The 16,823-nt window shown below is 43.0% G+C and overlaps 1 protein-coding gene across 1 annotated transcript in view; it reads right to left on the bottom strand.

Moving 5' to 3' along the window:
* The window catches only part of CD96 (CD96 molecule), a 38,893-nt gene that overhangs the window by 3,832 nt on the left and 18,238 nt on the right, over positions 1–16,823 (bottom strand). The window contains exons 6-14 of the mRNA XM_077342164.1: positions 14,529–14,619; positions 14,046–14,225; positions 13,169–13,243; positions 8,848–8,922; positions 6,052–6,129; positions 3,974–4,063; positions 2,192–2,281; positions 1,511–1,600; positions 544–667 (exon numbers count right to left, since the gene is read on the bottom strand). Coding sequence (XP_077198279.1) covers positions 544–667; positions 1,511–1,600; positions 2,192–2,281; positions 3,974–4,063; positions 6,052–6,129; positions 8,848–8,922; positions 13,169–13,243; positions 14,046–14,225; positions 14,529–14,619 — 893 coding nt within the window. The remainder of the gene's footprint in view (positions 1–543; positions 668–1,510; positions 1,601–2,191; positions 2,282–3,973; positions 4,064–6,051; positions 6,130–8,847; positions 8,923–13,168; positions 13,244–14,045; positions 14,226–14,528; positions 14,620–16,823) is intronic.

Genomic DNA, 16,823 nt, shown 5'->3' with positions numbered 1-16,823 from the left:
AGTTAGTGGGGCTCATACACATTTCTTCACCTGCAGTTATAAGTGATGTCCTGAGTATAGCTTAAGAGAGAGCATCATGATGGTTTTTAAAGATAGGCACAGAGCAGATGAATTGACACAGTTTTGTTTGTCTCCCATTGACTGAGGGAGGGTCAGCCAGTGCTATTCCTGATAGAGGTACAAGAGAAGTGAATTTCACCCCATCCCCAAATGCATATAATTGATTTGAGGCATTTACTGGCTGCTAGCTCAGATGGCTTTAGAAGGAAATCAGAAGCTTTCATAGAGGAGAGGTCCATCAGCAGGCAGCATAGGTCAGAGCAGTACTGCAGCTTTGGGAGCAAACACTGGTGGAATGCCATCATTTTAATTTCCTGTTGGTGAGTTTCCAAGAAAAAAATTGGTTGGTTACTATGGTATGCTAGAATATGTGGATATTTGATCTGATCCAGCACTGCCTCTTGGGTTCTACATGATTTACCCCCCCCCCTCTCCCTCCTTGTATTAAAATACGAAATGCTACATCAGTTCCACTGTACTTACATTTCTTTCTGATAATGGCACCATTTTCTGATCCCCAAAATCATTAAGAGACTGCAGACAAAAAGCAACGCTGCTATGAATGCCGGCCAGGAAAAAGGATGGGGTTCTGGATTCATTGTGACACCTGCAAAAATTATGGAATTCCCCAGTTACAGGCTATACAATAAGCTTTGAGTAGGACCTTTTTGTTAAGTACATTGCAAGGTGTCTTGGGTATTTACCCCCAAGCAAAATGGAATATTTTGGTGGTGAGAACAGGTACAGCATCAATTCCTGTGTTAAGAGAAACTGGGGGGGGGGGGACGACTGGTTATGGTGCCACAAATTGTAATGGGCCACACCTATAGTTCACTGTTTTCCACAGTATGAGCTATACCCTTCAACTAAATCCACTGAACTCCATGGACACAGAATGGTGTAAGTATGTATAAGAGTCCACTATAAATCCTTTAAGGGATGTCCCAAGTAGAATAGATTTCGAAGTCTGTGTCACCTGGGGAAAGCTATCTAAACATTTTTACCCAGTTGTTCTACCATTTCTGCCCACCAGGAAATCTCAGAATATGCTACATATTTCCCTAGGAAATCAAATTTTGAGAAGCATAATTACTTTCTTGGGACTGCTACTATGGAACAAATCTTCACCAACAACGAGTGATGATGACCCCTAAAATAAGACATGAGGATCTCAGGAGCGCGTACCATGGGATAGGAAACACGATTTACTCAAAAGTGTTCTTGCATGCATCAAAATGTGCAGGGGACAGCTAACCTTCATTGCTCCCACACCATTTGTGTTGCCAAATATATGGATACCGCTGACGGATCTGACCGTATTGACCATCAGCACCACCCTGACCAAAGTCGCCTGAGCTGGTAACTGTGGTAATTCTTCCAGGTGCTACATGGAACTATGTCAAGATCAGGACAAAAAACTACTTATGGGAATTTTAAAAAATCAACTTACCAGTAATATTAAGCTCAACTTTTACAGTGGGAGAATTACCAGGGCTAATTAATGAGGTTACTTCAGTTGCTCTTATGACAGACAGATTGTCTAAAAACAAACACACAGACACAAACGATATATTATCTCAACTTGAATATAGTGTACAGTTTGAGGAGGTGTTCTCCCTTGTAAGACTGCTTCTTTCTTGATCCTGAGGGCAGCCCTTCTGCTATCTTGCTGACCTGCACTAGCGCATCCCAGGCCTCAAAATGAGAAGGGGAGGGGGTTGCTCCATTATATTGCTCCCTATTCCCAGTGTGTCTGATCACTCACCTCCAGAGCAGGGTTCCCTCCTGTTTCCCTTGCATGATTCTGGAGCCTGCTTTATAAAGGATCTGCCGTGTTCTGACCCTCTTCTCAAACTACCCACTCCCTTCCCTCTCCTGACACTTCCTGAGCACCCTGCCCTGATGTGTCAGAGGGAGGGGGAAATGCTTGGTATAGTGCAGGGGTAGTCAAACTGCGGCCGTCCAGACGTCCATGGACTACAATTCCCATGAGTCCCTGCCAGCAAGCTCCTTTATTTGTTAACTGCATCAATTCCCTCGTATTTGTTATGCAATTTCTCACTCCTCAGAGTTGGCAACACCAGCCATATTTACAGATGCTATAGGGAAAGATATCAAGATCAGGACTCACCAGAAATATCAAAGCCACTCTTTATCGTGGATGAAGACTTATGGCTAGTCTGTGAGGTCACTTCAGTCACTCTTTGTGTAGAGGGATGGTCTTAAAAAAAAGTGCAATATATTACAATGTCTTCATTTTAACATCCTATTTAAAACACAGCAACACTTTTAAGTATACTTGGGTACCTGCCATTTAGACTGGTAGCATTATTGATTTGTATCAGAGATTTATACCCTGCTTTTCTCTACTATGGAGACCCAAAGCAGTTTACAACATTATTCTCTCTTCTTACATTTTATCCTCAAAACAACCCTTTGTCAGTCTGAGAGTATGTGATTGGCCCAAGGCCATCCCGTTTGCTTTTGTGGCAGAGCAGGGATCAGAACTTGGGCCTCCCAGATCCTAGCCTTTCCACTACACCACATCCCTCATTTGAAAGCAGGGAGCTGATTTTTCAGTGCAATGTTTGGATGTGTCTATTTTGCATAACTGCACTGCTTTCTCGCATGATTAGGATGCTTTTTTTTTTTTTTACAGTAGTCCCATGCCCCGGACATTTATCTGTCACTGCCTCCTGTCTTAAAAAGCACATTTCAAGATACCAAGATCCAGTACAAAACAACATGGCTAACTAAAAATAGGGTCATTTCCACACATCTGTAAAAATAGTGTTACGCCAGCCAAATGACATAATGCTAAATATTGAATCATAGAATCATAGAGTTGGAAGGGGTCATGCAGGCCATCTAGTCCAACCCCCTGCTCAATGCAGGATCAGCCCAAAGCATCCTAAAGCATCCAAGAAAAGTGTGTATCCAACCTTTGCTTGAAGACTTCCAGTGAGGGGGAGCTCACCACCTCCTTAGGCAGCCTATTCCACTGCTGAACTACTCTGACTGTGAAAATGTTTTTCCTGATATCTAGCCTATATTGTTGTACTTGTAGTTTAAACCCAATACTGCGTGTCCTCTCCTCTGCAGCCAACGAAAACAGCATCCTGCCCTCCTCCAAGTGACAACCTTTCAAATACTTAAAGAGGGCTATCATGTCCCCTCTCAACCTCCTTTTCTCTAATCGCGCCTTCTGGCCTTTTCACGCTTCCCACTCTCTACATGCCTGCTTGAAATGGTGGAAGAGAGCAAAGCACTTTACACGTGACTCTCTTCTGCCTGTCAATCAAACCAGGTAAACAATACCATTTCTCAGCATTTTAAAGGGCCTACGATGCCAGCTAATTTTTTAAAAAGCAATCCTTCTCCATAGAAATGCATATGCAACTATTCATAGCTGCATAGTGTTTTTTTAAATGTCACCCATTACGCAATCACGAGTCTTGATTTTTCCTGATTTTTTTTGGGGGGGGACACTTTAAGGAGGCATGCTTTGTGTTACAACTTTGGGAGAAAATTATTTTTGCGTTTGACTGCATGCTTGTTGTTCCAGGCAGTTTGCTTAAAAAAACCAAAAAGAACCTTCCATCCCTGAGAGAAGGGAGAGGGCGGGACATTGGAGGCAGAGGATAGCGCTTCTTCACCTCCATACCTTTCTTTGGCTGGGGAGCTCCTGGTTACTCTTCATTAGATAGTACTACATAGGTTGGTGAATCACTTTTTGGGATTCACTAACTAGCACTTTAAAATGGAGGGTGTAGCCAGCCATTTACTGCCCAGATGCTGCATGTCGGCAACATCATATGGAGGGGCCAGAATATAATGACAATGAAAGGTAAGCATTTCACTATTTTTAATGGGTGTGGAAATGCCCTAGATTTGAGAAGAAACAATGACTCACCAGTAAGATGAAACCCACCCTTGACAGTGGGTGATGAGCTAGAGATAGTCTCCGAGGTCAGGTCAGTGACTCTTTTGGTAGATAGCTGGCCTTTAAAAAAAAATGTATAATGTATGGGAAAGGCTTGATTTTAACATTTTGAATTTTTGAAAAAGAATTGATACCACTATTAGGTATGCTCAAGCACCTGATAATTTGCAACATGGGATGTGAGTATTTAGAGGGCAAATATGTTTGAATTACTAATTAGGTTTCTCCATGGGCCTCTGGTGTTTGTTCATTATGATTGAGAATCTTCTTTCCTCTCTGCTGATGTCAGCAGAATTTCCCTCTTTAATTTTTTTCCATCTTACAGCAATGGGCATTTTCATGTCATGGTAATAGGAGTATTACAACATGTTAGAAATGGTGGAATGGGGTAATAGCACCAATTTTTTTAAGGAGAAAAAGGACAGAAGTCCAGTAGAACCTTAAAGACTAACACAATGTGTGGCAGGCCTTTTCTAAGTCACTGCTCAATCCTTCAGATATCCGTATCTCTTATCTAGTGCTGCAGACAAACATGGCTACTCAACTTGATCTATTTTTTTTTAAAGAAAATGTTACTGTGCAAGCAGTTTACAGCAGTGGTCCCCAACCTTTTTATCACTGGGGACCACTCAATGCCGGGGACCACTCACCGTGGACCACTCAACGCCTTTTACTGAGGCCCGGTAGTTTACTCCTCTACTCTCAACCATTGCCCTAACGCTCTCTGATTGCTATGGTAATGTTTAAACATCCCTTCAAAATAAGATACAGACACGCCACAACAATGAACACAAGGAACATTTTATTTTCATGGAAATTTTAACTCATGACAATGACAAATCAATGGGAACCCTGAGCTTGTTTCTCTTCAACGAGATAGTCCAATCTGGGAGTGATGGGAGACAATGACACCCAAAGTGTGTTGTAAAGGGCTGGGGGGGGGATGAAGTAAAGGGCCGGGGGGGGGGAGAAGGCGCCCTTCGGGGCCCACCTCCAGTTAGTCGAAGGACCACATGTGGTCCACAGCCCACAGGTTGGGGATCGCTAGTTTACAGGATTACAACTGGAAGTTCAGCAAAGCTGCAAAGGCCTGGTGCTGTCCAATAGGTGGCAATAGTACAGGTGCAATGCTGTTTAACATAAATTTTGACAACGCCCTTCAGGACAATCTGATCAGGATCACGATCCCTTCACTATCTTGTCTGGATCCATGTTCGCACCATGGTAAACCACTACTATACCAAATCCTATTTTAGAATCCCTCTTCATATGGTGAATCATCTCATTGACTCACCTTTCCTGTTGTCATCTAATCTAATTGGCTGTAGCTTTGCAGGTGCACTCCTTGATGTGTTTCTAGGGTCCAAGGGAACCTGGGATTTGGGGAACATTTGCTATAATTCTGAGTATGCAGCCTTATACTAAGGCTGCAATGTAAAGATGGAAGGTGCAGTGGTTCCTTGGGTGACCTCCCACTGATACAGTGGCTCCTAGGGCCCCTGTCACTGATGGGATGGCTCTAGAGAGCTCTGCCGGGGGCCCTGCTGCTGACACAGTGGCTTCCAGGGTCTTGCTGCTGACATGGTGGAGCCTGAGAGCTCTGCAAACTACTGGGGCTCTTGCTGATAACATGGAGGCTCCATGGGCCCTGCAAGCTCCTGGACGCCTTGCCATCAATGTGGTGGCTCCTGGAGGCCCTGCTGGATGGGCTGCCACTGCAGCTGAGGAGGTCAAGGGAGGGAGGAGGGAGAAAGAGCAATGGGAGAATATTGACAGGGAAGTGTCCGGGGAAGAGAGGGTGGAAATTCTTGGGAGGGGGAACAAAGAGAGGGGGAGATTGATGCAGAAGAGTGAAAGAAAGAGAGGGGGTAAGATTGCCAGGGAGGAGGAGGGGTGAACGATTATTTGAGAAGGATAAGAGGGAAGGAAGGAAAGGTGTGGGAGGATGTGATGCACCCTCCCTGCAAGTTTGTTGTGGGTCCCCACTTGTTATTCATGCTTATCACACAATAGTAGTGGTCCATATACAAGAAGACCTGAACACTTACGTCCTGATGGTGTTAAGATCTGGTGGTGAGTGGTGTACACAGGGGCCTTTGAGGTTACAGTGGCAGAATCCTGCATTCCTGTATGAAGACAGTTTACAGAAGTCAATTTTCAAGTTTCAAGTCAAGTTTCCAAAGTTTTGAGAATAGTTCAACACAAAAAGGATCTGCAGTGAAAATCAAACAAATGCATAAAGGGAAGAAAATGAAGAGTGCTAGGATTGCCAATTCTGGGTTGGAAAATTATTAGAGATTTAGGGAAGATTCTGTGGAGGGTGGGGTTCATAAAAGAGAAGGTACAATGGGATCCCCTCTCAGGGTTACCATTTCCTCTGTAGTTTGGAGATCAGTTGTAATTCTGGGAAATCACCAGGCCCCACCAGGAGGCTGGTACCCTATGACCATCTCCAAGTTCTCTTTCATCAGGCAATGCTCCAACAGGACAAGGTAGATATGACTTTTCATTTCGGCCCTCAGGTGGTCCTGGGCTCCCTCTTTAGTGGACATAGTCAGGGATACCTATACCCATTCCACACCGGCAGCACCGGTGTATTTAAAATAGGGCAGTTTGCCCCACCTTTTCCTGGGTCCAGATGGGGAAGGATTTTCCCTGCCAGACCCAGTCTGCCCTGGATTAGTGCCTCTCCATGAGGCAGCCAGGGCAGAAAGGTTCTGCCTCACAGAGGCGTGGCAGGAGCCATTTATTTCTCTGTCTAGGAGTGCAGTAACATTCCTAAACAAAAAATTGCCACAGGTGGGTAGCCAGTGCTGTGGAGCCACCTGGGGTCAGTGCTTGGGCTGGGGGAAGAGCTGGGCCTGAGTGGCCCAATTCTTGCCCACCAGATATGCCTGGCCTGACCTAGGCTCCGATGATCCCTTTGGCATGGGAGGGAAAGGAGGAAGAATCCACAATCCCTTTCCATGGGGCAACCAAGGACCAGAGAAATTCTTTGGCTCTTCACAACTGAGGCAGTATAGGGAGCTTGGGGGGGTATGTAGTGTCCCCAGTTAGCTGCTGTGTGCCGTCAATGACACCTGTCTTTTCTAGGCTGCAATTCTTAAAACAGCTCAATTTTTTGCAGTGCTGCAAGACTAGGAGAACGGAATCCAAGGTATGGTCTAAAGCCAGTCTGGTTCAGAACCTTCATAGGACAGTTCTTGGGAACCACACATAAACATATATGTGTGCACTGAAAGTATGAATTTGATCTGTTCACACAAAAGACCATGTGCACTGAGAGGGTCACATGTAGCATGCTCTCCCAGCATACAGAGTATGAGCACCAAAATTATAATAACTGAAAGCAGCTTGATTCTAGTGCTTATGGGGTGGAGAAGGAGAGTGATGCAGGTTTCTGTTCCTCTAGGCTCCTGAAGCAAACATGCAGGTGAAAAGAAAAAATAACTATTCTTGTCAGGGAACAAACTTCTGTGCTTCAGTCAACACTTGCAATGCTCATGTTCCAGGAATGGTTTGGGAGAGAACAATCAATATTCGTTTGTGTCAACCTAATTTTGTGTGTTATGTATGTGAGCCATTACAAGCAGAATGTCTTGCCACCGGGAATAGTATTTCGCAGCTTATAAGTCAAGCAAGACTCCTCAGACTTAAAGAGCAGCAGCCAGCTAAACATATTAGACATGGGGAATGATTGTGTTAAGAGGATTGTAATTCTGAATGGACAACATTAACCCACAGGTCATTGGTTAGATTCTTCCCAGAATAATGACTGAAAGCCTTTGGCTATAAAGAGCACGGTTTTCAGTCTGAACTATAAGGTACTACTAGACAAGATATCTGTGGGAGTGAGAGGTGCCTTGCCAGACAGTTGGCAGAAGCTGCTGGGAAAATGGCCTGTTTTGTGTCTGAAATAAATTTGTAAGGAACTGAGCATTTCCAATGACAGTAGAACAAAACCATCTAACTGCAATTAAGGTTACCAACCTCTAGGTGAGGCCTAGGTGTTCTCCTGGCATTAAAAGTGACCACCAGGCTACAGAGAATAGTTACCCAGGAGAAAATGGCAACTTTCCCAGCCTGGCAACCAGTGAAAGACTGGGGGCAGAGACACAGGGGGGGGAGGGAGCAGCTTTTTGTGACAGTGTGATGTCACTTATTTATTATTTATTAATTGCATTGATAGACCGCCAATCCTGGACCAGAACTGACATGACGATTCTGTAGGAATCACTGGAAACTTGGAAGTGACATCACACTATGGCCATTTAATGGCCATTTACATTGTTTTTCTGCAGACACTGCTCAGAGCATCAGTGGGAAATGGGGACTGCATTCCCCTACCCCCACTGGCCACACTATTCAGGGGGCAGAGTCTATGGCTCCACATCCCCACTCAGCTCCCCCCTTTCCCCAAACATCACAGTTTCCAGGTAATGCCCTCAGACTCTTGGAATTTCCCAAGGCAGAGTTGGCAACCCTTAAATAGATTCACATGCGGTAGCCTAGAAACCAGAGCAAACTATTTTCAGCACCGGAAGCCAAAAGGCATGAGCAGTTGCAGCCACTTTACGACCATTGCATGTTCCTTGTATTAAAAACATATCCTTTGAGAAGGTCTTAAAGTGGCCTGTTACAGAGCTAAACTAGTTAGGGAAAAATAAATGTCTAGGGAATTGCTTTATTTTAAAGACAGTAACAAATTCCTTTCATGGATAGTAGCCCAAACAGATTAATCTTTTGTATTACTGCATTTGGTGGTACTACCAAGCCATCATCTTTCATTACCTTGGGATATTAACAAAATTAATAATTTGCAGAAGTGTTCATAAATTACTTACTTTGTGGCACTGTTGAGTGGCTGGAGGCTTTAATAACAGTAATGTCTTGCAGGTTTGTAGTGGCATGCAAGTGTCCTGGGGAAACCAAATAGTCCCTTTAAGTTCAGCGTTAAAAGCACTGCTTTGTGGAGCGACAAACTCAAATTCAATTTGGAGGAAATGTAAAATGTATGAGCAGATTTAATTTTGGGCTTTAAAAAGCTGCCAATTTTATAAGACAAGCATTGTGACAAAATAAAACAATTTGAGCACTAAAACGGGGATCAGGAATGCAGGAAGAATGGCACCCCTGGCTTCTGCTTCAAAACCATTTTCATCAGTGAAGGCTGTAGCAGTTGTGTGCTGGGAGTTCTGCATTTAGAGCACCCAACAGTTTTAAAAACAGAATTATCTGTCTGTCTTTTAGAGTGCTCCTCCCCACAAACAAGCTTGCTTTTAAACTGATTGGGACCATAGCTTGGGGAGGGGTCATTTTCTTGACCTGAAACTTCTCTAAGGAATTGTATTTACCCCACTAAGCTAAACTTACATCCACCTGCGCGTTGTGGAGCAAGAGTATTAAAACCCCTTCCTCACATGCTTGGGACCCAATTGGAATTGGCCCCCTGCATGTTTGAAAGTGGTTTAAGCTCTCCACCGTCAGGGAACTGTCAGTCCTGTTTTCCCTTCCTGTTCCCAGCTGGCTTTGCCTGAGCTTAGTTCAGAGTTAAAAGAAAACAAAAATCATGCCCTCCAATATTGATTCAAAGGACTTCTTTCAGACATTCTATGGGAATAGGTCAATCATCCTTGACACCTATCTGGCTTTGGGAAGAGTAGAATTTAGTCATCTGAAAATGGCTGTATACTTGAGAAGATGAGATGTGCAGTGATTAACATTCAGTATCAAATTGTCTCTTGATAGATTTATTTATTTATCAAATGGTGCAGACAGAGGATCTGAGGATTGTCTGGAAGCTGGCAAAAGATAGTTTGCCATTGCTTGCCTTCATGTTGTGACTCCTAGTGTTCCTTGGCGGAACTACCACCTAAAATCCTTGAAGGTCTCTCATCCAAATACTAGCCAGTGTCAACCCTGCTTCCAAGATCTGATGGGATCGGGCTTGCCTGGACTTGGTGCAACATACAAAGGATGCTCCTCTGGAAGCTAAGCACATAGGGAGTTAATCCCAGTTAATTTTTTGAAAAAATATGAAGGAGTGATAGAATCAATACATTTGGCAACAACACATAAAGATAAATGCATGGGAAGAAAACAAGCCAGGGGTAGGTGATTATTTTTAAAGCAGTAACAGGCAGTCTAGTCTCTTTTGTCAAATGTATTATGTCCCATCATTATGATATACTGTATCTGACCTACAGGGAAATCTGAGCCAGCTCAGAACAAAGGTTCAGCAAACAACTGACTCTGAGCTCTATTGATAGCTCTGAATGTAGTTTCATGTCTGTGCAGTGACTCTAGGGAGAGATATATCCAGGGACTATTGACATGCCCTCTTCAATTGCGTTCCCTTTTTACTGCATCATTTTGCTATGATAAGTCTCTCATTCTTGCTGTTGTCGTTACAGGTTTCTTCTGTATCATTTTCAGAAAATATACAAGCAGGACACCCACATGGCAACAAGACATCTCTTTTTGCCCTCTTTCCTGTTTCTCCTTCCTCCTTCCTTCCAGTCCCCACAGCCTTCCCCTGCTTTTCATGTTTACTTCTCTCTTTCCCAAGCACCAGCTAGCCTATCTTTATCTGCCCTCCTATCTTCAGTTTCCTTTCCCCTGGTGGCTTCTCCCTGGCAAAGCTCTGGCCAAGCTTTGTGATTCCAGCTAAGTCAAGTCCAGTTGTGTAGTAGAGAACCTGCAATGGAGAACTCTTGTGGAGTACCTCACTTTCGTTTGCATCCACTTCCCATAGTATTTATCTTTCCCTGCTCCTGGCAGCACCCATATCATTTCTCCATTGCCTTCATTCCCCTTCCCCAACAAACTTAACTTTTATCTGCTCTCCACCTTCAGCTATATTTATTGCTTAATTCATTTATATCTCACTTCTTTCCACAATGGGGATCCAAAGCAGCTTACATCTTTCTTGTCTCCTCCATTTTATTCTTACAGCAACCAAATGAGCTAGGTTAGGCTGAGTCCATATGACTGGTGCAAAGCATCGTGGGGAATTGAACCTAGCTCTTTTAGCTTGAAATCCTGACCTCCCCCTGCCTTTACTGGCAGAAACCAATGTTTGAAAGCCAGCAATACTATTGCAGTTGATTAGCAATGGCTCCTGAGGGCCTCTGCCTCTTATAGCTATAGGCTCATGAAGGTGGGGCTTAATATCCCTGATTTTTTTAAATCTAAAGCTTTTATGGGGTTTCTAGAAAGATCTGTCTTTGTCTGCCCATGTCCTCAGTTCTGAATTTAAGCATCCACTGATGGGATCAGGTGAAGAATTAGATATATTGACATTTTGGATTTAGCAAAATTTGATGTAGAAAAACAGAAGAAGGCTAACTCATTCTATGAACTGTCAGCCTGGAGAGAAGGCTTTGCAAGGTGAATTATCCTCTGTTAAAATCACATTTGGGCTGCTAATTACACAGTTCTTCCATGAACAATTTTTTAAAGGATTTTCCCCTCCTAAGTGTTCTCACAGTCCAGCTGTGGCAATTCTAGAGCCAGATTTGTGAAGGCAATAGTGCATTACCATCATTATCATCATCATCATCATCCTTCTCAAACAGGGTGATGCTTCCATAAGGACAATTAGATTGTTGAACTGAAGGTGGCGCTGGGACATTCTCTTGTAAATGTCCGTGGGACTTAAAGTCCCCTTCAGCTCACAAGAAGCAGAAAGGAATTAAAATGTTTAAACTCCTGAGCATGTGCCAACAGCTAGCATGACAGCTACCTGATGCAAAAACAAGACATCAATTCAAAAATGTTTCATTATTATGAACTGAGTAAGAGTTCCAGGATAAGGGTGCCTAACTAAGGACAAAAAGCAAGCATTAAGAGCTATGGCAAATAGATAACAAGCCAATTATATAACTTAATCAGCATTACTAAAGAGAATTTAAAAAATACAACAGGACCTCTTACAGCAGCTTTCGTGCTACCCTGCAAAGGTTTTATGCCATTAAAGGTAATCTATATCTACCCTGAAAATGCCATTATGGAGGCAAACTGCACACATGGGAGAGAGTAAATGCTGACATCCTGTAAAACTCATCCAGGCTGTTCCATTTCCCCACACACACACCACGTCCCTCCCCCTAAAACTGGCCAGATAGTGGAGTACTGGGGGAAGTAGATGTATAAGGACATGGGGGAAGGGAAGGGTGGAGGTAGTGAGTGTGGAATGGGACAGCCCTCTGTTCTTACATCTTAAAGCACAGGAGTTCTGTATGACATTTTCCTTCTCTTAAGATTCCCAAAAGGCAATACAGAGCTGGATGTCTGCTCAGTTTGTGGATCTTGGGAGTACACATTCAAGGCATCCCTTAAACAATACTGTGAGTAGACAACTTGATTTTATGGGGGTGGCAAATGGTTGTCAGCTCTGGATTGGGAAATGCCTGGAGGTTTTGGGGGTGGAGCCTGAAGAGACCAGGGTTTGGGGAGGGGGTGGACTTCAAAGAGCCATAATGCCATAGAGTCCACCTTCCACAGCAACCATTGTCTCCAGGTGAACTGATCGCTGTTGCCTGGAGATCAGTTGCAATTGTGGGAGATCTCTAGCCACCGCTGATGGAGGCTAGCAACCATAACTGGGCACAAGGGCTAGAAATGAGGTCGGCAAGTGGAAAAATTCTATACCCCACCTATTTTGGAAACCAGAAGCACTATAGGTACTTGGATTCTCTCCAACTGCATAATTCCAGGACTATAGGTGCTCAGGATGGAGCACATGGTTAGTCACAACATTATGATTAGCATTTTATGACTTTATTGCCAATGATTAATAGTACTTTAAAACAACATACATGCACATATACTTATTGCTGGCATACACAATCACCTACTGTTAATGTTTGCAATGTTCGCCAACAAAGAAATTCAAAACATTCTAGGAATCCTATTTCAATTAGCATTGCCAGGTGTATTTTTTTTATGTGTGGGGGGGTGGAAACATGGTGTAAGGCTTTAATAACTTTCTGGTTCTGTATTCATGGAAAACAACTACATGGGGGAAAACAACAGGCCATGGGAGTTGCCCAGAATACTTTATTACCAATCAACTGTCTCAAAATTGCCATTTGTGTTATTTTTTCCTGTCCTTGAGAAAATCAAAGAAAATATTTAAATATGTGTTCTGAAGCAGAAACTTACCTTCGCGGGATGAATCTGAAACTGCAGTGACTTGACTAATGATTTCTGGGGCTGGCAAAGAAGTTGTCTGAAACCCTGTTGAAATAATCATGGCCAGAAATGTAGTAGATAAAATATCCAGTAACTAAGGACAATAGTACTATGTACTTTCTCAGTGGAGGATCGTCTCCACTATGTTTTGGCTTGGCCCTTATTTTCAGATCCCAAGGGCAAATTCCTAGATATGACATTAGCTACCATATCCTCCTTTTGTGATTTGGACAAATAAAGGTGAAAAAAAAAGATGTGCATTAGAGTTGAATATGTATCAGCACCGTGGACTGGTTCCTCTGCATAACTGAGTTCATGCCTTCAAAAACTTGTATGCAGTGGTTCACGGAACACTTAGGAAGATAGGTTTTTCACGTTGAATTTATCCTTTTAAAGCTGTGGTCCCCAACCCCCGGTCCGGGGACCGGTGCCGGTCCGTGGATCAGTTGGTACCGGGCCGCGGCTCCTCCTTGTCCTCCCTGGCTGCTGCCTCAGGGGCTGCTCTGCCACTCTGCCGCTGGCTCACCTTTGGTGCTCTCCAGTGGCTGCCATAGCTGGGGCTCCCCCTTGGCGCGGCACTGCACAGCTACTGCTGGCAGCGCCCCCCAGTGGGCAATGGGAAGTCAGGGGCGCCAGCGGGAAAGCAAGTGGAGCAGGGGCTCAGGCGGCAGTGGCAACGTCCTTCAGCAAAAGACTACTCCCCCACCAGGCCTCAGTAAAATTGTCAAGCATTGACCGGTCCCCGGTGATAAAAAGGTTGGGGACCACTGTTTTAAAGTATATACAGTTAGACTTCTTGTACATGATTGCACACATTTTGGATGGCTGCTAAGTTAATCTTACTCACTCAAAGGAAAATGTATTTCTTTAGAAACATTCCGCAGTTCATTTCCTGGGAAACGGTAGACAGCCGTACATCTGAAAATGTTAGGAACTGGTGGCTGAAATGTATCCCATATTGTCAGCAGTGATCTCATCTCATGAAAACCTTCTTCATCCTTTATATCTTCATTTTCAAGAAACATTCCTTGGAAAAGAGACAGAAAAAAAAGAATATTCTCCCATCTATATTGTTTTCTATCAGTTAACTGAAAAAGTTGCCCTGAAAATGAAAGCAATATCAAAGATATGATATTCTTAGTTTAGACTTGTGATTCTTTTGTGACTTTTTTCCTTCACTGCTTTAGGCATTATAAAATGTCTGTCCTGCTATATAAAACAGGGATTCCTAAACTCTAGCATGTAGTTACAGTGCTCTGCTTGATTCTTAGATCTAGATAAGGTTAAAAAGGTTATTTTTGAGTGCCATTTTAGAGAAAAATGGTACTACCTTCAGAGTTGTCCTTCAGAATCTTTGTATCCATGGACCACAGTAGATCTGGCTTGGGAAATGCCTTTCTTACTACACAAGTAAGAGTAACCTGTGGAAGAGGGTGGAAAAGAAAACCATGCCAATGGTGGTGAAATTTAGTGGTTTGGCTCGAAGGCTGTAATTCTAAACATATTTTCAATTGCTTTTGGTTAGAACTGGACTTTAAGTAATAGAGAACATCATCGCTATACAATAACAGTGCTAATCAAATAGTTATTCAGAAGCCTTTATTTTTATAATTAATAGCATATATACTCTTTTTCTGTGTGTGTGGTGGAGTGATGGTTCTCACTATAACTGAGTACTGGCACCTTTTAGGGAGATTCTCCCAACTCCTAAGGGGAGAACTGATGGAAACGGATGCGACTTTATATATGAATACTGGCACTGTTTTTTGTTTTTGTTTTTTAAAGAAGAAAAGTGCTGGCTTCTCTGATCCATGTTATTTTAGTCTTGTATTTGATCCATTCAGTTCTTAACTCTAATAATAGGGCTGCCAGCTCTAGGCTGGGAAATTCCTGAAGATCTGGAGCCTGGAGAGAGCAGGGTTTGGGGAAGAGGAATGACTGCAGTGGGGTATAACAGCATAGAATCTACCCTCCAAAGTAGTCATTTTCTGCAGGGAAGCTGTAATCTGGAGATGAATTGTAATTCTGGGAGATCCTCAGGCCCCCTGGAGGCTAAAACCCCATCTATTAAGTAGGGCTGTGATTCACTTTTGAACAGTCGTTGAGTGCAATGGTTACATGGCTTTGAAGGGAAGGTTGAAACATTGATGAGTGGTGTGATGTGAAGAGTACTTAACTTCTCCACTTTCTCGTTTCTCCATTGAAAGCGAAGAAGTTTGCTGAAATTATCCATAATTTCTAGATCTTTGCTGTAGAACTGAGTGGAAGGAAGGAGACAAGAGCAGACCTTCCAAACCAGAAAGCATCTTGAAGTCAGGGCTCATACAAACGGCAGGCCAGAGTTTGCAGGAAAGCATGAGATTAACCTCATCTATAAATCCTGTCACTTATGTTTGATTAAATGCTGTGAAATGAAAGGAAGCATCATTCTGAAAATTAGCTATGCTCAGAAATGCACCATCCGTTAACAGAAAGAGCAAATGCCTTTCTTTTGTGACATAAAAACTGAAGCACACAGTCACTGACCTTAGCTTTACTGCTGTACAATTGGAAGCTCATGAATTTGCATTGGATTTCTGCATAGGGTCTGCTCTGAGGTTAATGGATCTGTGAACACCAGCTTCATAATATTTAAATGCATCCTGTTACTGACTTCTGGACTGTCGATTCTAAGATTCTACTGTTATTCATATTGTCCACCAAATCCCAGGTAAATAACGAAAACCTGGATTTCCTGGCCCCAAAGTAGTCTGTACGTTTTCGACTGAGTCATATGTGAAAAGAAAGCTCGCAGCGATTAGCGCTGACACAGTTATTAGGAAACAATGAAGTGGCTTTGTCTGACATGCGGTTTGCATGAAAGTAGGGAGGATGTGGTTTGGGCCCTGGCTGAGAGGTTGACTCTTGTTCTTGATGCACAAAAAACAAAATGGTGAACTGACTTTATTAGAATGCTCCAAAAACACTGTCAGCTTAACAGATGTCTTCATACTAGTGAAATAATGTATTACATTCAGGATTTGAACTTAGTACAGACTGAATTACAGAATACAATTATGGTCATAATTTCTAGTATTCTGGATGTTAGGCCTTTGATTTTTGAAGAGTCCCCTTGTGAACAATTTATTTAACTTTTTCTCTGTGGGCATAAAATAAAAGGAACAATGATAAGAGGAGGTAGATAGATACGAATCATGATTCAAACGTGTTCCTCCTTAGGCTACCCGTACAGGTATTTATGACATAGGCCCATATTTTTAGGCAGAACTAATTTAGCAAAATAACCTCCTCACAAACTCAGCTATTCTGCAAAACATTTGTTTTTTAATCTGAGAAATTAAAAACTATTGTCATCTGTTTCTATCAGGATCACAATACCAGCTGAAGATGGGCAGTGTGTTAGATTCTCTGTAATGGTAGAAAAGATCAAGAGTCCTTGTTGAACAAGCCTTAGCGTGTGGCCTGGTGGTTGTTCTCCTGTAGCTTGCACTTTTTAAGCTGGGAATCCACCTTATGCAATTCCCCAGATAGCACTTTAAAATGGAGGATGTAGCTAGCGGTTTGCTTAAGGTGACTGGATTTCAACATTGGTAAAGCGGGACACCATTGACCAGGGGGGTTCTTG

The sequence above is a fragment of the Paroedura picta genome, chromosome 6 (assembly GCF_049243985.1).
Source record: "Paroedura picta isolate Pp20150507F chromosome 6, Ppicta_v3.0, whole genome shotgun sequence".
NCBI classification, from domain to species: domain Eukaryota; kingdom Metazoa; phylum Chordata; class Lepidosauria; order Squamata; family Gekkonidae; genus Paroedura; species Paroedura picta.
Note: the sequence above shows the minus strand (reverse complement) of the source record. Positions and strands in the feature narration are given on the sequence as shown.